A 25,366-nucleotide genomic window follows, 5' to 3' on the forward strand; every position below is an offset into this window, starting at 1 on the left:
AGAGCCCTCAAAGGGAAAGTTAATAAGGGATCCTTTTGATGTGGGACTGTGGAACCTAATTGAGCCAAAAACACAATAGATTGCTACAATATTGATTGAAGAACATTTGGCATGTCTAAGCGAGACAATGCACAGATACCTACCTACGTGGGCAATCTGCTCTACGGGATCCAACAACACAATGGTCTCGGAAGGATTGTACTGGCAAAGAAAGTGGCCAGGCAGTAAAAGCCATGCCAACCCAAGTTGCAGTGAAAGCTGGGCACAAAGGTAGATCTTGTGGCTTTGCTAAAATCTCAAACTTTCCACATCTAGCCCCCAAGAGTGGCCATTTCCGAGCATGAGAGACCTGGGGTGCTGAGAGTGTTGGTTCCCTGAGGACAGACAATCTACTCAGTCCTATAGAGGAGTGGAGGGTTGTAGTCTGAGGGTCTAGATATCCTAAGGCACAAGACTGCACAAGGCTGCAGGATCTGACGTGGAGGAGTGGGATGAAGGAGCTGCTATACTGAGAAGCAGCATACACAGTAAAGATGGTGGCCCCCAGGTAAGACAGGAAGGGGCGAGAGCAGACCTTAGCAAGGGAAAAACATGGATTTTTGTGGTACTCACCGTAAAATCCTTTTCTTCGAGACGCTCATTGGGGGACACAGGACTGTGGTGTATGCTACTGCTGCCAGGAGGCTAACACTAAGTGAATGAAAAAAGATTAGCTTCTCCTCTGCCATATACACCTTCGCCCGATTGCAGGCGAAAACCAGTTTGGTGCAAAAGCAATAGGAGATGAACAAGAAGACAAAATGTCTAGAAAACCCACCTAATATCAAAAATACATATTAGTAAACAAACAAGAGCCAATTGGCTAACAGGATGGGTGCTGTGTCCCCCAATGAGCTTCTCGGAGAAAAGGATTTTACAGTGAGTACTACAAAAATCCATGTTTCTCCTTCGCCTCATTGGGGGACACAGGACTGTGGGACGTCCCAAAGCAGTCCCTGGGCGGGAAGTCGACTCACCGATCCAAGTTACACGCACCTCCTGTCTAAAGGTGCCCCACCGCTGCTTGGAGAATCCTTCTACCCATGCTCGCGTCCGCTGAAGCCTGAGTATGGATATTGTAGGGCTTGACGAATGTGTGCAGGCTGGACCAGGTTGCCGCCTTGCAAACCTGTTCCGCTGATGCCTGGTGCCGAAGAGCCCAAGAGGAGCCCACCGCCCGAGTAGAGTGTGCTCTGATCCATGCTGGAACCAGTGCACCTCTGATGCGGTAAGACTCCTGAATAGACAAACGAATCCACCTGGCTATGGTCGATCTTGAGACAGCGAGTCCCTTCCTGTGACCCTCGGGGAGCACGAACAGCGCATCTGACTGACGAAAGGGTGCCGTCCGTGACACGTACCTCCTGACAGCTCTCACCAGGTCCAACATATGAAGAGCCCTTTCCACACGGTGTACCGGTGCTGGACAAAAAGAGGACAAGACAATATCCTCACTAATGTGAAACCTGGAAACAACCTTCGGCAGAAAAGGAGGAGCTGGTCTGAGAACCACCTTATCATTGTGGAAAATCAGAAACGGGGCTCGACAGGATAGAGCTGCCAGCTCCGAGACCCGCCTGATTGAGGTTATAGCTACAAGGAATACTAGCTTCCAGGAAAGGTATGACAATGAGACATCCTGTAGTGGTTCAAATGGAGCTTCCTGCAGAACGCTTAGGACCAGGTTAAGGTCCCAGGCGTCCAGGGGCGCCCTATAGGGAGGTACCAAGTGGGAGATCCCCTGTATGAAGGTCTTTACCTGCAGATTGGAAGCAATCCTGCGCTGGAACAGGACGGATAAGGCCGATATCTCCTGATGGAACTTGGGACTAAACCTGAGTCTAGGTCAGACTGGAGAAAGGCCAAGATGTTGGGAATAGAGAATCTCTCTCAGTGGAAAACAACCGTGGTCCCGACACCATGTGAAGAAAACCTTCCAGGTCTGGTGGTAAATATGTGCTGAGGCGGGCTTCCAGGCACTAACAATTGTAGCAACCACCTTGCGTCCGAACCCAGCCTGGGTCAGAATCCAAGATTCAACGGCCAAGCCGTCAACTACAGGGCCCCTGCGTTCGTTGGTAGATCGGGCCCTGGGAAAGTAGGTCTGGGCGCTCTGGCAGCCGCCAGGGAACGTCGGCGAGTAGCTGCATTAGGTCTGCGTACCATGCCCGACGAGGCCAATCTGGGGCCAACAGAATCACTGGAACCCCTTCTGCCTTGATCTTCTTGATGACCCTTGGAAGTATTGGCAGCGGGGGAAATAGGTATGGGTGGCGAAACTTGTTCCATGGCAAAACCAAAGCATCCACGGCGATTGCCTGCGAGTCCCAGGACCGAGCGACAAATGCGGGCACCTTGGCGTTCACCCTGGAGCCCATCAGGTCCACATCCGGCGTTCCCCAACATTGGCAAATTTGCCGGAAGACCTCGGGGTGTAGTGACCATTCCCCGGACGCAAGACCTTGCTGGCTGAGGAAGTCTGCCGCCCAGTTCATTACACCCGGGTGTGGACTGCCGATATCACCGAGTGGTTTCTCTCAGACCAGTGAAGGACGTGCCCTACCTCGTGCATGACTGTCCTGCTGCGGGTGCCCCCCTGATGATTTATGTAAGCCACAGCCGTGGCGTTGTCTGATTGAATCCGGACGGGGCGGCCTGCTAGAAGATGAAAATGTTGCAGAGCCAGCTGGATCGCTTGTATCTCTAACAAGTTGATTGGGAGGCATGCCTCCTGCGGTGACCACCGTCCCTGGGTCGTGTGATGGCGGAAAACCACTTCCCACCCGAGGAGGCTGGTGTCGGTTGTGACCACCAGCCAATGATCTGGGGGAAAAGGTTTCCCCTGGAGAAGGGAGGAACTGATTTCCACCACCTGAGTACCTGTCTGACCTGTGCGGACAATTGGCATCGGCAATCTAGAGAGAATGGGTTCTTGTCCCAGGATGCCAAGAGGGCGTGCTGCAGGGGGCGAATATGGAGCTCAGCAAATGGAATCGCTTCCATTGCTGCCACCATTCTTCCTAGGATCCTCATGCTGAAATGGATGGTATGAGGGACTGGTTGGCGAAGTGTCCGGACTCCCTGCCTTGTCCTGAGGGAGAATTACCAACCCTCGGGAAGTGTCGAAGATCATCCCTAAAAAGGAAATCCTCTGAGCTGGAACGGGGGATGATTTTTTCTGGTTGACCAACCACCCTAAAAGAAAGAGTATCTAGTAGCGTGATGTTGACACTCTCCTCGCATGCCCGAAATGAAGGTCCCTTGACCAAGAGGTCGTCTAAGTAAGGTAAGAAGATTATGCCCCGGGAGTGCAGGATGGCCATGACAACAGCCATGACCTTTGTGAACACTCTGGGGGCGGTGGCTAGCCTAAAGGGCAGTGCTGCGAACTGGAAATGTAGGCAGTTAATGGCGAAGCATAGAAATCTTTGATGCGGAGGGAAAATGGGGATGTGTAGGTAGGCGTCTTGGATGTCGATGCCAAATATTCTACCCGCCCCATGGCAGATATGACTGAACGGAGAGCCTCCATCCGGAAATGTCTGATCCTGATAAATCTGTTCAGGAGCTTCAGGTCTAGAATGGGCCTGACAGTTCCGTCCTTTTTGGGGACCGTGAACAGGTTGGAGTAGAAACCCTGAAATTTCTCATTCTCCGGTATGGGAACAATGACTCCGTTGTGCTGGAGCAATTTGATGGCCTTGAGTAAAGCCCTTGCCCGGGCATCTACTTTGGGAGGACGGGAAAGAAAAAAACGTCTTGGGGGGTACTTGACAAACTCTACCTTGTACCCCGAGGACACCAGCTCTCTTACCCACGTGTCGTGTGTGACGGTGAGCCAGATATGGCAAAACCAAAGTAGGCGACTGCCTACCTTGCTGGTGTCGCCTCGAAATTGCCTTGAGTCATTTGGCTGAAGCTTTCTGGGACCTAGGTCCCCTTAACCTGGGCTGTTGGGTACGCATTCTCCCCAACGGGTTAGCTCTATATGAGACTTGACGATCCCTGTCCTGGCTGGGACGACCTGAAGCGGAGGGATTGGTCGCTGCAGCCCACCCGGGGTTGCGAAAGGACCGGAAACGTGCCTGAGGCTGGTAACGAAATGGCTGTTTGACCCTTTACTGAGGGAGAAAACTGCTCTTTCCCCCTGTGGCGTCAGAGATGAGCTGATCTAACTTCTCTCCGAATAGGCGGCCGCTCTGATAAGGCAAAGAAGTCAAGGATTTATTGGAGGTTGAGTCTGCCCGCCATGTCCTCAACCATAGAGCAGTCCTAGTGGGGATTGCATTTGCGGCAGCGAGAGCCGCGCAGTTGGCCGCATCCAAAGATGCATTGATTAAGTAGTCTCCGGCCAAAGTGAACTGATTTGCGATCTCTGATACCTCTGCTGGTAAGTCCATACCCTGCAAGGCTCTGTTCAATGATTCTGACCAAGAAACCATGGCCTTGGCTACCCAAGTTGCCGCGAACGAGGGAGAGAGTTCTGAACCTCATGCCTCAAACACTGAGCGAGCCAAGCTCTCTATGAGACGATCAGTGGGATCTTTGATGGATGAACCACTAGGTATGGATAACAGGGTTTTAGAGGCCAAGTGTGACACGGGTGGATCTACCGTTGGGGATTCTGCCCATTTTTTATGGAGATCAGGGGTGAACGGGTATCTCGCCTAGAGCACCTTCTGGCCTGAGAAACGCTTGTCTGGCCGTTCCCTGTGTCGTTGCACTATGTCCTCAAACTTTGGGTGAGGCCGCTTGACTCGCTTAAATGACTCCTTGTGACCGGAGGACAAGGTGGAATCATCCTCAATCCCAAGATTCTGGTTGACGGCCTCAATGAGGCTGTCAACTGTTTCCTGGTACCCTGGAGTATCTAAATCAAGCGGCTCGTCCGAGTCGTAAACTGAGCTTTGCTCGTTATCGACTACTGGTGAAGGCGAGCGAGAGGCAGAGCTCATGGATGCCAAGGCACCGGATGGACCGGGAGACGCTGTGTGGGTTAATTTCCCCTGCGTCTGCCTGGAGTGAAAGCGGCCCCTGCAGGCCGGAGGCTCCTGTTAGGTGGAGGACCCCTCTAAGACAGGTGAGCCACTGTCCCTGCCCCTATCTGGGGCTCGAAGGGACTCGATTGCTCTAGTAAGTGACGCCATTGACTGTGACAGAGATAGAGCCCATTCCGGGGGACTTGATACACTGGGCTCGATCGCAGGGGACTGCTCCTGGGCGCGTTCGGCATCGCAGGTTTCGCATAATCGCTTGCTCTGCGCCTGTGGAAAAACGGACTGACAGGAGATGCATGCAGCGTATAGAAACGTGTGCGTCTTAGCTTTTCTGGACATGCTGTATCTGCCAGGCTATAGCGCTGCAGACTGCAGAAGCGGAGTATGCACACCCCACTTTTGCCTAGAGTGGCCTCTGGAAAAAAGGACCGGGCCTATAGACAATCGGGGGTTGGGGGTAGAATCTACTCCAGTCCTGTGCCCCCTCACCGTCCTGGAACACCGTCCTGGAAGTGCAGAGCGCTTCAAAATGCGCGCCTCAGCTGTGGGCAGGCCAGTGGAAGGAGTCCTGGGGGCAGTACTTCTGCCCGTGGCCTAGCGTTGGTCCGAAGCCGGGGGCTAAATTTGTCAGAGTCCGCCTGAGCCACGGGTCGGGCCCACCGGAAATGATGTGTCGAATGGGGGGCGGGACTTCCGCCTGCGGCCTAGCCATGGCTGAAGCTGGGGGCTAGATTTTTGGTGTCCGCCTGCCACGGGGGCGGGCGGGGCCACCAGATATAGAGGCCTAGGCCGGGACGCGTTGCACCTAGGATCCGGTGCTGCCAGACGACCGGAAGCGCTTGACGACGCCCTACTTGCAGCGGAGGCTGCACCGCTCTGGCCCCAGGAAAATGGGGCTATGGGTCAGAATGGTGCTACAGGAGCCCTCCCAGGCCACCCTCCTCCGTGATCCCTCATAACGCTTCAGCTCCAGCTCAGGTTAGAGAGGGGGGGGGCTGCATAAAAGGACGGTGCAGGCACCCTAGCTCCATCTTCCCTATAGGGGATGAGGAGAGGGACCGTCCGGCCACCTTCCATCACTGCAGTCTGGCATTGGTGATGCAGTGGGGGCCGCACGGACTGTACTTGTGCCTGTGTACAGCCTAGGGTTTCAATACCTTAGGGTGGTCAGGGCATCATGTCCCACGTTGCGGGAGAGGATACGTGAAAGCGACACTCGCACGTGCTCGCCCGTTGTTGGTTTGGGGAGATCGGACCCTTTCAATAGGGTCCGTCGCCACTGTCTCATCTTCAGGAAGGGAAAAAAAAAAGTCTGGAAAAAAAAAACAGACATGTGCCTCCAATGGACACTAAGCATGAAATGGTTTTCACCTGCAATCGGGGCGAGGGTGTATATGGCGGAGGAGGAGCTAACCTTTTTTTCATTCACTTAGTGTCAGCCTACTGGCGGCAGTAGCATACACCACAGTCCTGTGTCCCCTAATGAGCGTCTCGAAGAAAAGGAGGAAGGAGAAAAGAAGAGCAACTGCACACAGGTCTGGGAAGGCGGAGACGAGGCCCACAAGGGCCACAAACAGAAGGCAAAGACTGAATTAGAGTCCAAGCCCCAAGAAGGGCACCATAGAGATCACAAGGAGTGCCTTGGGGAACGAAAGTATTAAGTTACGTACCGGTAACGGTATTTTTCGGAAGCCCATGACAGCACCACGAGAGAGGGGATCCGCCCTATAGGAACAGGAAACCTACAAAAGGGCGGCACCTCTCCCACGCATCAGTTGGATTACAGAGCTTGAGAGGCTACCATGGTTAGTACACAACATATGATATATACAACCTATCTACCCTATTTAACCGAATTATTTCATACCATCTCCCACATATGGTGATTCTATGAACAATCTTCTAAAGGAGTGCACCCCTATACGTGAACAAGGGAGGGAACTAAGGGTGCTGTCATGGGCTTCCGAAAAATACCGTTACCGGTACGTAACTTAATACTTTATTCGGACTCCCATGACAGCACCACGAGAGAATTACAGAGATGTAAACTAACTTAGGGAGGGACTACAGCCTGCAGCACCCTTAGCCCGAAGGTGAGGTCTGAGGAGGCACCCATGTCTAACCGATAGTGGTTAAAAAAGGTGGAAGGAGATGACCAGGTGGCCGCCTTACATATTTGATCAATTGATACTCCAGATCTCTCCGCCCAGGATGATGCCATGGCCCGAGTGGAATGTGCCCTCAGGTTCTGTGGAGCCGGACCGCCACCTGCTGTGTAGGCAAGAGAGATAGCCTCCCTAATCCACCTTGCTAATGTGCGTTTTGATACTCTGTATCCTTTCCTGGAACCTTGGAAGGATAGGAATAATGCGTTCTCCTTCTTCCAAGGATCCATGGCTGCTAAATATGTCAGTAAGCATCTTCTAATATCTAACGCCTGGAGTTTCTGCTCTTTAGGGTTGGTTGGGTTAGGGAGGAAGGAAGGCAGAACTATCTCCTGTGTCCTGTGGAATTGTGTTGCTACCTTGGGAAGGTATGCTGGATCTGGTCTTAGGATCACTCTATCCTGTAAGAACTCTGTGTAAGGAGGCAATCTGGAGAGTGCCTGTATGTCGCTCACCCTACGTGCGGATGTTATTGCTACCAGGAATGCTGTTTTAAGGGATATAATCTTTAGTGAGGCGGAATCTAAAGGTTCAAACGGACTTTCTGTCATGGCTGTAAGGACTAAGTTTAAGTCCCACGGTACGCATCTGTCTTTGTGTATAGGTCTCGATCTGGCCGCTGCTCTGATGAACCTTGCTACCCAATAATCTTTTGCAATATCAGCTGCAAACAGGGCCCCTAAGGCTGAAACTTGTACTTTTAGCGTGCTTGTGGAGAGACCCAATTCGAAACCTTTCTGGAGAAATTCCAGAATATGTTTCGTGGGAATTCCATCTCTGATGTCAAAGTGAAAGGTGGACAGGAAGCGTTTCCAGGTCCTAGCATAGATATTAGTGGTGGTTAATTTTCTGCTTCTTAGGAGGGTGTCAATTAAGTTCTTGGAGAACCCTCTATTTTTTAATAGTGACCTTTCAAATACCACGCCGTCAAATGAAGTCCCGCTACTTGTGGGTGGCTGACTGGCCCCTGGTGGAGGAGATCCGGAAGGTTCGGCAGTACCCAGGGATCGCCTACCGACATGGTCCTCAACCATGCGAACCAGGTCCTCCTGGGCCAAAAGGGGGCAATCAGTATGACTCTTGCCTGATCCTCTCTGATCTTCCTGACTACCAGAGGAAGAAGATTCAATGGTGGGAAGGCGTATGCCAGAGAAAAATCCCATCTTATCAGTAGGGCATCCACCGCCAGGGGATTTTCCCTGGGGTTCAGAGAGCAGAACAATCTTTCTTTTCTGTTTTTTCTGGTGGCAAAGAGGTCTACCTCTGGCTGGCCCCATCTGCGGACAATCTGGCGGTAAATATTTTTGTTCAAAGCCCATTCTCCTTGTCTTAGAGCCTTGCGGCTTAAAAAGTCTGCTCTTACATTGTCCTTTCCGCTGATGTGGAGCGCGGTCAAAGATAGACAATTTCTCTCTGCTATCTGGAGGAGCCGTTCTGTTATCTGCATCAGAGCGCTGGAGCGGGTTCCACCTTGGTGGTTGACATATGCTACCGCTACCTGGTTGTCCGAGTGTATCCTCACATGATGGCCCTGCAGGTAGATAATGAGTTTCTTGACTGCCCGCTCTATCGCCAATAGTTCTCTCTGGTTGGATGAGATTTCAGAATTAGAATCCCACTGGCCCTGTACCACTATGTCCCCATATGGGCTCCCCAACCGAAGGAACTTGCGTCTGTGGTTATAATACGGGTTATCTGTGTTATCCAGGGCACCCCTGACGCTAGGTTCTCGCTCTCAAGCCACCATCTCAGTGATGCAACAGTTGAGGGGCTTAGACACATCCGACTCTGTAAGGAGCCTCCAAGGGCCCTGCTATTAATCAAGACGTCGTTTTGAAGGGTTCTGGTATGGAACTGTGCCCACCTTACTGCTGGGATGCATGAAGTTAGAGAACCTAACAGGGACATGGCCTGTCTGAGGGTCATAGATGGATTATCCATTGCCCGAAGAACCTGCTCCTGTATCTTTTGTATTTTATCTAGTGGTAGCAGGCACCGCTGAGTGTCTGAATTTAGTATCAACCCTAAAAATTTCTGTATTTTTAAGGGCTGGAGTCGGGATTTCTCGTAGTTTAAAATCCATCCCAGGTTTTCTAACCTGGATTTAGCTTTTTCTATCTGGGATTTACAATGACCCACCGATTTTCCTACAATCAAGAAATCGTCTAAATATGGAATGATTAAGACGTCCACCTCCCGTAAGTGAGCCATAACTTCGGCCACTAACTTTGTAAAAACCCTGGGTGCTGCTGAGAGACCAAAGGGAAGGGCTCTATACTGAAAATGACGTACTGTGCCCTCTACTGAAACTGCCACCCTCAGGAACTGCTGGAAGTCTGTATGGATAGGTACATGATAGTACGCGTCTTTCAAATCTATGACTGCCATAAAACAACCTTTAAACAATATTTTTATTGTTGTATTAATGGACTCCATTTTGAATTTATGATTAATCAAATACTCGTTAAGGGAACGAAGGTTTATAATCGTTCTGAATGTGTTATCAGGCTTCTGGATTAGAAACAGGGGAGAGTAAAACCCTCTTCCTCTTTCAGCCTCTGGAACCTCTACCAGAACATTTTTCTGACATAGGCTCAAGACTTCCGCTTCTAAAGCCGCTTGTTCGAGATAAGAAGATCTTAAGGGGGTCAGTTTAAAGGTGTCCCGCGGGATCTGGGTAAACTCCAACCTAAGCCCGGTGGATATTACCTTACGCGCCCAGTCACTATTCGTAATCTGTGACCATGCCGGGAAGAAGGATGACAGTCTACCCCCTACGGGAACCGCTAGTCATTGATTTGGTTTCTTTTGATCTCTCGACGAGCGTGTAAACATATAGCCCGTACCTCGTCTCCTTCTGTCTTCCCATCTGGGTCGATCTCTAACAGGCGAAGAGTTGCGCCTTCTCCCCTGGCCAAATCTCCTTCTACCAAATGGGCGACGGTAGGACGCTGATGAAAGGTTTGGGAATTTTTTCTTGTCGTCCCCCGCCTTTTCAAGCAGCTCGTCTAGGACAGTTCCAAACAAGTATTCGCCCTCACATGGAATCGCACAGAGCTTCGCTCTGGACTGGATGTCTCCCTGCCAGCACTTTAGCCACAGGGCTCTGCGAGCTGCATTAGAGAGACCTGCTGCTCTGGCGGCCATTCTCACTGCATCCGCTGAGGCATCTGCTAGGAAGGCTGCTCCCTCTTGGATGGTCGGTAGGGCCCCAAGAATTGTCTGTCTTGATGTACCCTGTTTTAGTTGTGACTCCAACTGATCCAACCAGACCATCATGGACCTGGCCGTGCACGTTGAAGCCACTGCTGGTCTTAAGGACCCGGCCGCCATCTCCCAGGTGTTTTTCAGGAAAGTATCAGCTTTCCTGTCTAAGGGATCTTTAAGGGATCCCATGTCCTCAAAGGGGAGCGAGGATTTTTTTGATGCCTTCGCAATGGCAGCGTCTAATTTGGGGGCTCTGTCCCAAGAACTTACTGCCGGATTGTCGAAGGGGTATCTCCTTTTGAGGGCTGGTGGTAGCGACCCTCTTTTGTCCGGTCTTTTCCACTCTCTGTGGATCAGATCCTGTATCTTTTGGTTTAACGGAAAGACTCTCCGCTTCCTCTGTTCCAGCCCACCGAACATGACATCCTGCATGAATAAATGGGGCTTAGGCTCCTCTACTTCCATTGTCCCTCTGACTGCTTTGACCAGCTTGTCTACCCGGTCAAGAGGCAGACAAAATCGCCCCGAGTCCTCTTCTCCTGAGGAGGACGAGGGAGATGAAGCCTGGGAGTCTCTGCTTTTTCTCCACTCTGCCGAGGAATCAGACTCCGCCGGGACCTCGCCCTTTAGACTTTGCGGCTGAGACAAGGACTTTAGGGTTTCCCTCATTTCTACCCTGACAATGTCTCTCAAACTCGCCGCTACTGCAGGCGACTCTTCTGCCACCGTTTGCTGAATACAGGGGGGGCACAATCTTTTGAGGCACGCGTCCGGTAATGGGCATGCACAGAGTGCGCATTCCCTATGTTTATTTTTATTTGTAGCTTTTTTTTCCCTAGAAAAAGAAAAACACAGAAGGGGGTCCCGTCACTGAGTGAACTTTCACGAAGATCACTTACCAGTGCCACAATCAAGTACCGGAGAACGAGGGGGATTTCTTTCAGCCGATGCTCCTGTCTGCCTGGAGGAGCTCTTACGAGTGGACTGGTCACTTCGTCCCGCATTACTGTCACGGGACCCTTTCTTTTTCTGTTTGACCTGCCGAAGGTCATCCAGGGGCGGCAGTGATGTTTGCCGCTGCTGCCCTTGCTTCTGCCGCTGCTGCTGCTCTCGATCGCTTTCCATTACCACTGCTGCTGCTGCTGCTGCACACTGCTGCATGTAGTAATGTGGCCAAGGCAAGGAACCCTGCCCGGGTCCCGCCTAAATACCCCCTCCTCCGGTCAGCAGTATCCATGCCGCGCCCCTCCCCCCCCTTAACGGAGCTCCCTACCCCAGCTGGCGCCCAAACTCGCGCCATCGGTGTTTCCGATGGGCGCCGCCATCTTGGAATCGCCGCGCATGTGCAGTGGCGCGCTGACCCGGAAGCGCCTCCTCCGCCCGCCCCCTGACGTCACCGCTACCCCGGAAACGCCGGAAGCCCCGCGGGACGCCCGGGAGCTCCGGAGCAGCGCCCGGTCGCAGCCCCCTGCACAGCGCTGCCAACCCATATGCGCCGCCGGAGCCGGGAATCCCCGGGGGGGGGTATACTTACCGGCGGCGGCTAAATTCCTGGAGACGGACATCCTCCGGACGCCGCTCCCTGCTGTCCACGCCACCGCCGTGACACCCATCCTGGGCCACCGTGGCGTCCTCCAGGAAATCCGAACCAGGCCGAGGTAGGAGACCCCCTCGCTACCGGAGTCGGCTGGCCGGCCTGGGATCCAAATCTTCTGTAGGATCCCGTCCCCTCAGGAACAGGAAACCAACTGATGCGTGGGAGAGGTGCCGCCCTTTTGTATCTGTAGGTTTCCTGTTCCTATAGGGCGGATCCCCTCTCTCGTGGTGCTGTCATGGGAGTCCGAATAAAAAGGGCTATAAAATAGTGGAAGAACGGGGATCAGCAGGGAGGGAAAATCCCGCAGTAGTATGGAATACGAGGGCATCACTGCAGTGAGGAACACAGACCAAAGGAGCCAGGACAAAGTAGCAGGATGCTTGGATAGGGCTATGCTTTAAGAGGGTTTATCCTGTGGACCAAGGCTTCGGCTCGGTCTTCGTTCCAAGCAACATGCCACACTTTGATGAGAAGCAGAGAAAAAGCCAAGGACCATCCGCACCAGTAACTAAACGATGACTGTGTCAGTTAAGGCTCCTGCAATCTTCACAGAAGAGAATACTAGCTGCGCAATTACATACTCTATTGTGCTCTCGATCTTTTGTAGGGATTAAGGTCAAGATTAGCAGTAATAAAAAAAAAAACCATCATAATTCTGCCTCCTAGGTGACACTCAACTAAACTGGTTTAGTCCAGTGTCTGCAGGTGGATGTACTCAGCAGGGGAGCAACTAAATTTTTCTTTAAGTGAAATTCTTAGCGTCAGCCTTCTAGTGGCAGCAGTATACACCCAGGGTTTCCTGTGTTCCCCCAATAAAGCAAAAGGGAAATACTATTTTACAAAAAATAGTGACTGGGGCATGATTACAGCTGCCACTCACTGTGTACTGAGAGGTGACTGAAGTCGTGTCAGCCGTGCCTCTCTGACTAAAAGCTGGAGGCTGCCGGGAGAGCACACGGCTTTAGAACACTATTCACCTGCCGATTAACTGGTTTGTTACAGACGTGACAATATCAATTAAGTTTGCATAAAAATGGCAATTTTTGAAGCAAAACTTTTTTTCCTGAGTTTTTCCAATCTTCATACCTTTTTTGTTTGTTTTTTTAACAACTGCACAAATTTTATTGTTTTATTTTTCAACTTAGTTTCATTAAGGGACATGAACTTTCACTGATCTTATCGCTAGTCTAAGATACCACAATACTTATTTATTGTACGGCATTAAATCTGTCAATTTACAATCACTGGAGGTCTGTTCTGTTCGAGACTAACTAAGGCAAGACCAAACAGGCCATTGTAACTGGCAGACCTGAAAGACATAATTTGGCCTCAGGTTGCCAAAGCAACCATCTGCATCCTATGATCAAATCAGGGTGTTGGAGCAGAGGGTGACTCTCAACCATGAAGATGCTATGATCACTACTGACTGCGGCATATAATGAGTTAAACAGCGACAATCGGTACGAATAAAGAGGGCTCAACTCCCAAGCCCACTTCCATACCTTCATGCATGTATGGCACTGTATGGGAACTACTTGCCCACTGCGCCGTACATGTACGATATATGTTGGGAAGGTGTCAAAGTCTCCATACACTAAAACAAATGACACTGTAGTGTTATTCATACAGTATCTGTGAGCAATGAAAGTTATTTACCAAAACCAATTAGTATCTTTATTTCACCAACAGAATGCTTACCATGGATGGGCTTCTTGCTTGCTGCCTGCAGGAGGTTGTCCTGTGCACAGCAATAATGATCCTTAAGCACATTGGTAAGATAAGTAACAAGTCCCAGGGCAGTCAGGGGGACACCGTCATCCAAGTACATACAATCATTTGGCCTTCATCAGCGATCAAAATAAAAATGGGGTAATAAACACATATTACTACTAAAAGTTTGACAAACTTTTGCAAATATTGCTCATTATACCAACAGAACTTGAAATTATTTTCTTTTAAATTCATCTTAAAAAAAACACCTAGATCAACAAGTTCCCTATTAACTCAAGGCAGGCAGCCCTGGCACATAATACATATGGTGGGTCATGAAAGAAAGGTTTTTGCTAAAAAAAAAAAACTTGATGCATTCCCCCTCATGCATTTTTCATATAAACTATTTAGTAAAGTACAGATAGGAATTAAATGTAAATAGTCTGTAATTTTCAGCCAACATGATGAATTTCAGAAACACTAAAGAAATATTAAGAGAACTGCCATTATAATCTGCAGCACACTTGTCTATTCTGGTAAGAGCATTCTAATGAAAAAGAGTTAAGGACAGTGAATCATGCGAACCTGCTATGACAATGAATGGCAGTCTTTCAAGGGCATACCCATATTGTATATTTATGGCATAGCCACAAGATGTACGTACATTCAGGTCCCACAACTGAAACTTGCATCTACCTCAAGAACAGGCCCCTGACATATGATGATCTTAATTTCCTTTTATTTGTGTCAGAATTTCAACCACAATTGGACTGAAGGCAGCATGTGAAGGGGTGCCATTCTCAAGACAGCGGTAGGTCCCATTGGTGGGACTCAAATTTACTATACATTTATGTCATATTATTTGGATATGTCATAACAGTATGACATGGGAATACCCTAAAACTCAACCCTTCTACAGCTGTTTTCTCAGTTTACAATATTCAAATCACCTTTGCAGCAAAGTCTTTATTAGGATAGCTCCAGATTCTGCCATTGGTACACGAGGACTACAGAGAAGTGTCTGCCCTAGTTTAAATAGTGTGACAGTCAGCTCCTCGGAGGCTGGCAAGAAGAAACGGGCAAGCAGATCAGATGCCATCTCACGGATCTGTAAGTAATGAATATTTAAACACATTAGAAATCAAAACATTGAGAAAAAGGTAGTAACACTTTAATCGGTGGTCCGATACCTAAAATGCATTTTATAAATATTTTTTTTTACACCTGAGCATTTTTGTCATTTGCTTTATTATGAAATACCCTATACTTCTCCCTATAACAGTGTTTATCACCTCGCTTGAGAAAGGACATCATCAGGGGATAGTGCTGAAGTCACTTACCACAGTTTCTTTCAATGGGACCCTCTGAAGATGTCCTGAATCCATGGCACTTACAGAAGCTCTGGGAGAAGTGACCGAGGTGCAAGCTATGTGTAACGCCTCAGTGAGGCATGCTATAAGAGTGGACCCTCTGGACCGTGGAACAGATTGCCCAGGGCGAGCCGGCCTAGTGAAGACCGACCCCTATACAGGGATCGTCAGGGACAGGCCCAGGGATCTCTAATACCATGGTAGCCGATACCAAGAGGGGCGACTCAGATAGCGGGAGAGACGTGGAATAGAAGGGTAACGGAGAAGGCTGACGAACACAGGAGCACTAGGGACGGACATACAGAACAGAGCACAGGAGTATAGATGAGCAGAGCGTTGCGCAGGGCGCGGACTAGTAGAGCAGGATACAGGAGTACAGACGTGCAGAGCTGGGTAGAGGAGTACAGACGCGCAGGGTAGCGGACAAGGTATGGGCATGTAGGGCAAGACACAGAACTACAGACGTGCGGGACAGAGTATAGGAATACGGACGCGCAGGGTAGCGCACAAGGTATGGGCATGCAGAGCAAGACACAGAAGTACAGACGCGGGCCTGGGTCACAGAAGCAGGAGCTTAAACAATAACCAGGCACCACTGAAAAGAGGAAGCAGGTTCAAATACCCTCCACCTTACCCGGATTGGCTGCGGGGATTTCCAGGTCGGGATATCGAAGTGAATAAAGGACCTGGGAGGGGGCCACCTGGGTCAGGACATCCGAGAACCTACAGGACCTTTGAGGAGACGTGACCGCCCTCTAAGAGTGCCAGAGCGCATGTGCCGGGTCCTGGAGCCTCCAGCAGTGCGAGGAGCACGGCAGGACCGAAGGACAGGAACAGAGGAGCGGGCAGCAGCGGGCATGGCGGTGGCACAACCAGCTGCGGTGGACGAGTGGTCAGAAGAGTGCACGGCCAGTGGTGGTAACACTCTGCTTCTATCCCTGTCAGCTTCTTAATGTGAAAGGAGAAGTCATCAGGAGGGGGTGATAGAAGAAGGGTGAAGGACACCTGCGTTGCACCACAGCTTCTCTTACTGCCCTCAAATGAATTATTATCAGGGGTGCGGAGACAGAAACAGGGTGAGCGTCACCAACACTGCCCCTTGATGACGATTCATTTAAAAGGAATCTGTCACCCCTTTTTTGAGATATCATATAATGATATCATTCAATTGTGTGTCACATAAGGATTCTCTTAGTACTCTTGCTTCCCCCTGACCCCGCACCTTTCATGCATAAATACCTTTTTTATATCGGTTCAGATGTATGTAAACTGCCGCAGTCCGGTCCGCTGGGCGGGGCTTATTCAACTACTCCCCCCTCCCTGTCTTGCTCTACACAAGAAGAAATGTGTCACCGCCTGAGCCCACATCAGAGAGAGGGAGTCCAAACATCGGCGTGCTATTACGCCCGATGTCGGAAAGGGGATAATAATATGTTTAAAGAGGACCAGTCACCAAGTAAAAAGTGGCCAGTTTTTGCGCTTATTTTATTTCCTATTTATTTTATTCCCTTTGAAAGAGGCCGTGGCTCAAAAAATTTTCTGGGGGTGCGTTTTTTTAGGCTGTTCTGTATTATTACCCTGTGAGACATACCCCCTTCGTGAAAATCATAAAAATTGGCACTAAAAAAAAAAAAGCCTGTATCTCTGGCGGACGGTCAGTGGAGCTGCGGTATAAAAAATGAAAGCTAAAACTGGCCACATTCGAGCTTTTTGATAAGATGGGTTACCTCGTTAGTGCTGTCTTGCATACATGCCAACAGTGCCTGCATACTGCCAGCTGACAGGAAATCCCAGCATCCTTTCTGTTTTGCAGCATTCAGTAGAAGACACGCATCTCCTGTAAATATAGCATGTAGGCAGAAATTTGAAATTACAGTCTGAGAAAAGAAAAGGAATAGATTTTCTACATAATAAAATAAAGAATTTATACCAGCATATAAACCACACAAATTAGATAGAGATAATAATCTTAACCCCTTCACCTTCGAGACCTGGTCAATTTTACAATTCTGACCAGTGTCACTTTACGTAGTAAATAGATGGTGGCCCAATTCTAACGCATCGGGTATTCTAGAATATGTATGTAGTTTGTTTATGAAGATTTAAGACAGAACTTGTTCAGTAAAGATGAGTGAACTACGTCGCGCTGTGAGTGAGGGTTAAATTCCACGCCAATATCGCTGATTGGTCACCGGGAGCGACCAATCAGAAAAGCGTGGTTCAAATCCTGCGGCAATTAGCGGGCGGACTGCACCTGTCGCTGATTGGTCACTAACGCCGGTCATCTCCCCGCTGCGTCGCCGCTGACCTCCGTGCGACAGGAGGTGACCCGCGGCAACCGTCGGGAGATCAGCGGCTAGCGCCACAGATCTACCGACAGTATGGGTGGCGAGCGTCAATTCACGGCCGGACTGCGCCTGTCGCTGATTGGTCGTGGCAGGCCTGGCGCGACCAATCAGCGACGCGGGATTTCCGCTACAAACAGACAGACAAACAGAATTAGACGACTACAGTATATAGTAGATAACTCTGGTTCACTTCAACAGATGCCACTGATTCTGAAACTGTTTTTTCGTGACATATTGTACTTTATGATAGTGGTAAGTTTTCTTTGATATGACTTGCATTTATTTGTGAAAAAAATGGAAATTTGGCGAAAATTCAGAAAATTTAGCAATTTTCAAACTTTTAATTTTTATGCCGTTAACCCCTTTACCCCCCCCCCCCAACGGTGGTTTGCATGTTAATGACCGGGCCAATTGTTACAATTCTGACCACTGTCCTTTATGAGGTAATAACTCTGGAACGCTTCCATGGATTCCGGTGATTCTGACAATGTTTAATTGTGACATATACTTCATGAGAGTGGTAAAATTTCTTTGATATGACTTGTGTTTATTTGTGAATAAAAACGGAAATTTGGTGAAAATTTTTAGCAATTTTCCAACTTTGAATTTTCATGCCCTTAAATCACACAGATATTTCACACAAAATACTTTAAGTAACATTTCCCACATGTCTACTTTTCTACATCAGCACAATTTTGGAAACCAAATTTTTTTGTGTTAGGAAGTTATAAGGGTTAAAAGCAAAACAGCGATTTCTCATTTTTACAACACCATTTTTTTTTAGGGACCACATCACATTTGAAGTCACTTTGAGGGGTCTATATGATAGACAATACCCAAATTGACACCATTCTAAAAACTGCAGCGCTCAAAACCACATTCAAGAAGTTTATTAACCCTTTTGGTGTTTCACAGGAATTTTTGGAATGTTTAAAAAAAAAAAAAGGAACATTTAACTTTATTGCACAAAAATTTTCCTTCTGATTCAATTAACAGGGTAACAGGAGAAACTGGACCCCAAAAGTTACTGTGCAATTTGTCCTGAGTATGCTAATACTCCCATATGTTGGGTGCACCACTGTTTGGGCGCATGGCAGAGCTCGAAATTGAAGGAGCGCTGTTTGAGTTTTCAATGCAAAATTTGCTGGAATTGAGATTAGACGCGTTTGGAGAGCCCTTGATGTGACTAAACAGTGGATCCCCCAACAAGTGACACCATTTTAGAAACTAGACCCCCAAGGAACTTATCTAGATGTGTAGTGAGCACTTTGATCCCCAAGGGCTTCACAGAAGTTTATAACGTACAGCCATAAAATTAAAAAAATCATATTTTTTCCACAAAAATGCTCTTTTCACCCCCAATTTTTTATTTTCCCAAGGATAACAGGAGAAATTGGACCCCAAATGTTATTGTGCAATTTTTCCTGAGTACACCGATACCACACATGTGGGGGTAAACCACTATTTGGGCGCATGGCAGAGCTCGGAAGGGAAGGAGCGCCGTTTGTTTCAACGCAAAATTGGCTGGAATTCAGATTGAACGCCACGTCGTGTTTGGAGAGTCCTTGATTTGCCTAAACAGTGGCAATCCCCCACAAGTGACCACAATTTGGAAACTCGACCCCCCACGAAACTTATCTAGTTGTGTGGTGAGAAATTTGAACCCCCAGCTGTTTCACTAAAGTTTATAACGCCCAGGCGTGAAAATAAAAAATCATATTTTTTCCAAAAACATGATCTTTTAGTCCCCAATTTTTTATCTTCCCAAGGGTAAAAGGAGAAATTGAACCACAAAAGTTGTTGTTCAATTTGTCCTAAGTACGCTGGTACCCCATATGTGGGAGAAAACTACTGCTTGGGCACACGTCGGGGCTCAGAAGGTAAGTAGTGACGTTTTGGAATGCAGACTTTGATGGAATGGTCTGCAGGCGTCATGTTCCGTTTGCAGAGCCCCTGATGTGCCTAAACATTGGAAACTCCCCCACAAGTGACCCCATTTTGGAAATTAGACCCCCAAGGAACTTATCTAGATGTGCCTTAACAGTGGCAATGCCCAACAAGTGCCCCTTTTTGGAACGAATCTACTGTTTCCAGGTATGTGAATTTTATAAGTGACCCCAGATCTCACCGCAGCTCAGCTAGGCTGGGAACAGAGCCCAGTGACCGGACGTAACTGCTGTGCCTTCAGTGAGATCCCCGCTAGCACCGTGAGCGCTCACGGTGCTAGCGGGGATCTCACCACTGCTCAACCCGGCTGGGAACGGAGCCCAGTGACTGGAGGTAACCTCTATGACATCACCCCCGATTACTGACGCTGCTTTCCCTGCAGCTCATTCACCAGTGGTTCTCAGCGTGGACAGTTGCATCTTGGCACTGTCCAGGTTGAAAACTAATCTTTTTATGTTTGACTGCTGTCACACACTAAAATACGCTTTTTATTGCGAAAAATAGTTTTTGCATCACCACATTTTGAGAGCTATAATTTTTCCATATTTTGGCCCACTGAGTCATCTGAGGTCTTGTTTTTTTTGCGGGACGAGCTAACGTTTTTATTTGTATCATTTTCGGGCACATGATTTTTTTTATCACCTTTTACTCCGATTTTTCGGAGGTGGAATGAGCAAAAACCTGCAATTCATGAATTTCTTTTTTTTTTTTTTTGGGGGGGGGGGTTAATACCGCTCCGTGTGTGGCAAAATTGATAAGGCAGTTTTATTCTTCGGGTGAGTACGATGACAGCGATACCTCATTTTTTATGTTTTGGTACTTTTATACAATAAAAACTACTTTGTAGAAAAAATAATTGTTTTTGCATCACTTTATTCTGAGAGCTATAAGCTTTTTATTTTTCCGGTGATGAAGCTGTATGGCTGCTTATTTTTTTCGCGGGACAAGATGACGTTTTCAACGGTACCATGTTTATATCAGTCTTTTTGATAGGGTGTTATTCCCCTTTTTTTTCGGTGGTATGATGGAAAAGCATTGTTTTTTGCCTTTTTTTTATAGTGTTCACTAAAAGGGTTAGACAGTTTAATAGGTCGGGTTGTTACGGACACGGCAATACCAAATATGTATACTTTTATTGTTTTGGGGTTTTTTTCCATTCAAATATTTAGAGATAGAATATATATTGATTTTTTATTATTATTTTTTATCTTTTTTTAAATATTTTTACAATTATTTAAAATGTTTTTTTGTTTTTTTTTTACTTTTCCCTAACTTTTTTACTTGGTCCCACTATGGGACAATCATTTTTTGCAGGCTGATCCCTTCTATGGCACGCAGATGAAGCAGCATCTGCATTCCATATAAGCCTGGTTTCACATTAGCATTTTTGTGCGCAGCGCATCGTGCACATCCGTGTGCATGCGTACCTATGTTTAACATGGCGTACGCATGGTCTTGCGTTTGCATGCGTTCGTGAGTTTTTTCAAGGTGTGCGTATAGACGTGCTGGACGCAACCTGTTGCATTTTTTGGGTCCGCCCAAAGCCGTAAAAAAAACCGCACGCGTACGCTTGCGCACGGAATGCGTCAAAACAACAGTACCACACCACGGGGTCCCCGATCCAAAGGCAGAGGGGCTGTCAGCCCCTGTGCCGGCTCCTGAATGCTGCGATCTTGTTAGATTGCAGTATTTCAGGGCGTAATGTGCCAGGAGCGGTCTGTGACTGAATCAGCTGACACTCGACCGCGATCATTTAGACATACTATTCCATCCATGGTCAAATTGTGCAAAGTCACATGGATGGAATAGTACGTCTGATGTTAGAAAGGGGTTAAATCAGACGGAAAATAGGGAAAAAAATGTGTTGAATGGGGGTCTGTCTTACAGTCCGAATTCAGCTTACGGGGGGGGGGGGATCAGCACAGGTGGAGGAGGAATGGTCACAGGGTAGCGTGGTCACAGGGGTTGTTCGGTGATCCAGGCTGGTGCCTCTGGTAAATCCCATCCCAGTCTGGTGTGGCGGTGGGTGGTGCTCTAGGGTTCCTGGTGGTTCCGACTACATTTTGTGACAGGTGCGGTGGTGATGCTCTGTGGTGCGGCGGGGCTCATCCGGTATTTTGTGAAAGCCCGGAGGCCTACACAGATCTACTGCTGCTAAGCGGTGGCTCCGGGAAAATGGCCGCAGAGGTTGGAGCATGCTCAGATTGAGATCTTGGCAACGTGATCTTGTCTCGGAAGATCTTGGGACGAGATCTCGTTGCCGATGCGGTGACCCCCAGAAAAATGGCCGCTGGGGCGGCACATGCTCACATTCAGATCTCGGCAACGAGATCTCATCCTGAGATCACGTCTCCCGAGATCTCGGTGCCGAGATCTGAATCTGAGCATGCGTCGCACCCGGCGGCCATTTTCCTGGAAGCCTCCGCATCGCAGCAAAGGATCTGCGGGGGCCTCCGGGCTTTCACAAAATGGCGGCAGAGCCCTCCCCCCACACCACAGTGCACGACCATAGCACCAGCCTGGGAAGGGAGGCTGCATCGCCGGACCGGGACCACCGCCACAGTATTTTGTAAGTATATTCCAACTATAAGACGCACCCCCATTTTCCCCCAAAATTTTGCATCACAAAATAAGTAACATTTCCCACATGTCTACTTTACATCAGCACAATTTTTGAAACATAATATTCCTTTTTTTAGGAGGTTATAACAGTTAAAAGTTGACCAGCGAATTCTCATTTTTCCAACAAAATTTACCATTTTTTAGGGACCACATCACATTTGAAGAGACTTTGAGGGGTCTATATGACAGAAAATACCCAAAAGTGACACCATTCAAAAAACTGCACCCCTCAAAGTGCACATTGATGAAGCTTATTTACTCTTCAGGTGCTTCACAGGAATTTTTGGAATGTGGAAGGTAAAAAACATTTTTGTGGGGATAATGTGATTTTTTTTTTATTTCCATGGCTCAACATTTTTAACTAACTGTGAAGCATCTTGGGGTTCAAGCTGCTCACCACACATCTAGATAAGTTTCCTGAGGGGTCTAATTTCCAAAATGGTGTCACTTGTGAGCGGTTTCCACTCTTTAGTCACATTAGGGGCTTTCCAAACGCAATATGGTGTCCACTAATTATTCCTGCAAATTTTACATTCAAAAAGTCAAATGGGCGCTCCTTCCCTTCCAAGCCCTGTCGTGTGCCCTGTTACCCTTGTGAAAATAAATGAAAATTTGGATCTAAAGTAAAAGTTTTGTGACAGAAAGTAAAATGTTCAATTTATTTCCAAATTTTGCATTTTCACAAGGTTAACAGGAATAATTGCACCATACAATTTGTTGTTTAATTTCTTCTGAGTACCCCAATACCCCATATGTGGGGGAAAACTACTGTTTGGGTGCGCAGCATGGCTTGGAAGGCAAGGAGCGGCATTTGAGTTTTTGAATGCAAAATTTGCTGGAATAATAAGCCCACAAGTGACACCATTTTGACAAACAGAGAATCGGATTGACGAAAGGAAGCGGTCCTAGAAAGATAGACTCGAATGGCCCTGACCAAATCCAGCTTGTGGAGGGTGTACTCCTGGGAATGAACTGGGGAAGGACATAAAGAAGGAAGAACAATTTCCTCATTGATGTGAAAAGAAGACACCAACTTGGGAAGAAAGGAAGGAATGGGTCTGAGAACTACCTTGTCCTGATGTAGAATCAGGAACAGAGAACGACAAGATAATACTGCTAACGTGGAAACCCTCCTAATAGGCGTAATGGCGATTAGGAAGGCCAGCTTCCATGACAGGAAAGCAAAATAAATGTCTTGAATGGGTTCGAAGGGTGCACGTTGGAGAGCGCTGAGAACGAGATTAAGATCCCATGAATCTATTGGAGGATGGTAAGGTGGTGCCAGATGGGTGACACCCTGAAGAAAGGTCTTCACTTGAGAAACGGAAACCAGATCCCTCTGGAAAAGGATAGACTGAGTGAAAACCTGTCCTTTGAGGGTACTGATGGATAGACCTGAGTCGAGACCCGCTTGAAGAAAGCCCAGAATAGGAGGAAGGGAAAAAGACACTGGAAACAAGTTGTTCTCCTCGCACCACCGGAAGAAGGCCTTCCAATACCTGTGGTAAATGTGCGAGGATGCTGGTTTTATCGCCCTAATCATGGTCTGAATGACCTGGTGAGAAAAACCAGCCTCCTTCAGAACTGTGGCCTCAACGACCATGCGTTAAACTCAGAGACTGAGAACTCTGGTGGAAGAGGGGGCCCCTTGCGAGAGAAGATCTGGACGGTCTGGAAGCCTCCAAGGAACATCCGAAAGCATGTTTACCAGCTCCGCATACCAAGATCGCCTTGGCCAATCTGGAGCTATCAGGATTACGGGAATCCCTTCTGTCTTTATCTTTTTCCCGACCCTCGGAACGAGGGGGAGAGGCGGAAAAAAACTGGGACCATGGGATTACTAGGTCATCGCAGCCGATGGCCAGCGGATCCTGGGACCTGGCTACGAAGAGAGGAACCTTGTGGTTCATCTGAGATGCAATGAGGTCGACGTCCGGAGTGACACATCTCTGACATATTTGGTTGAAGATTACAGGATTGAGAGACCACTCGCCTGATGCGAGGCCCTGACGACTCAGGAAATCGGCTGCCCAATTTTATACCCCCGGAATGTGAACAGCTGATATGGCAGGGACGTGACGTTCCACGCATCACAGAATTCTTGTCACCTCTGCCATGACCTGTTTGCTGCGAGTCCCGCCTTGGTGATTTATGTAATCCACGGCCGTGGCGTTGTCCGATTGAATGCGGACCGGCTTGCCTACTAGGAGGGACTGCCAGCGGAGAAGGGCAAGGAAGATTGCCCTGATCTCAGGAAGATTGATGGGGAGAAGGGCTTCCCGAGCATTCCAGCGATCCTGCGCTGTATGCTGAAGGAAAACCGCTCCCCACCCGAGGAGACTGGCATCGGTGGTGATGACCTGCCACCGAAGAGGAAGAAATTCACTTCCCGCGCAGGACTGAGGCGGAAAGCGTCCACCAAGTCAGGGATTGCCTCACCTTGAGAGGCAGAAGCACAGGTCGGTCTATAGTGAGACCGTTCTCTTGTCCCAGGCAGACAGGAGGGCCAGCTGAAGAGGGCTGAGTGTGGAAGTGGGCGAAAGGCACAGCAATCATTTTCCCTAGGACCCTCATGCAGGATCGAAGAGGGGAGGGACTGGACGCTTTAGGGATCTGATTCCCTGGCAGAGGGATGAAAACTTGCCCATTGGAAGGAAGACACGAATCCGGGTCGTGTCGAACTCCATGCCCAGGAACACCAGGCGCTGGGTTGGTATCAGGGAGGATTTCTCTCTGTTTACTATCCAGCCGAGACGGACCAGAGTGTCCAACGTGACCTGGAGGCTCTGATCTCAGTCTTGGCAGGATGGCCCTTTGATCAGTAGATCGTCCAGATAAGGGATTATGAGAATCCCCTTGGAACGAAGGATGGCCATGACCGCTGCCATGACCTTCGTGAAGACCCTGGGGGCAGACGCCAGGCCAAAAGGAAGGGCCATGAACTGATAATGATCCTTCTGGATCGCAAACCGAAGGAATCGCTGATGCTGCACACAAACAGGAATGTAAAGATAAGCTTCCTGAATGTATACAGAGCAAAGAAATTCTCCTGGTTCCATGGAGGCGATCACCGAGCATAAGGACTCCATTCTGAAGTGGCGGATCTGAACGTGGCGATTGAACTGCTTGATGTCCAAGATCGGGTGGAGCGAGCCGCCTTTTTTTGGGACTACAAAAAGGTTGGAGTAGAACCCTGAAAACCGTTCGTTCCAAGGAATGGGTACGATTATTTCTGTGTTTAGAAGGGAAGAGACGGCTTTGAGAACCCCTGGGGCTTGAGACGGCTGTTTTGGTGGGTGAGACGAAAAGAAATGCCTTCCTGGGGGAAGAAAAGTCGATCTTGTAGCCAGACGTAACGATCTCT

General features: G+C 48.6%; 1 protein-coding gene across 2 annotated transcripts in view; it reads right to left on the bottom strand.

Moving 5' to 3' along the window:
* The window catches only part of LOC141069516 (tRNA (32-2'-O)-methyltransferase regulator THADA-like), a 178,471-nt gene that overhangs the window by 57,242 nt on the left and 95,863 nt on the right, over positions 1-25,366 (bottom strand). For both annotated transcript variants that reach the window (XM_073559146.1, XM_073559147.1), the window contains exons 14-16: positions 16,813-16,922; positions 14,666-14,823; positions 13,704-13,846 (exon numbers count right to left, since the gene is read on the bottom strand). In XM_073559146.1, the coding sequence (XP_073415247.1) occupies positions 13,704-13,846; positions 14,666-14,823; positions 16,813-16,922 (411 nt within the window). The remainder of the gene's footprint in view (positions 1-13,703; positions 13,847-14,665; positions 14,824-16,812; positions 16,923-25,366) is intronic.

This window comes from Dendrobates tinctorius, unplaced genomic scaffold (assembly GCF_039654945.1).
Source record: "Dendrobates tinctorius isolate UK_male_01 unplaced genomic scaffold, ASM3965494v1 ptg000265l, whole genome shotgun sequence".
NCBI lineage: Eukaryota > Metazoa > Chordata > Amphibia > Anura > Dendrobatidae > Dendrobates > Dendrobates tinctorius.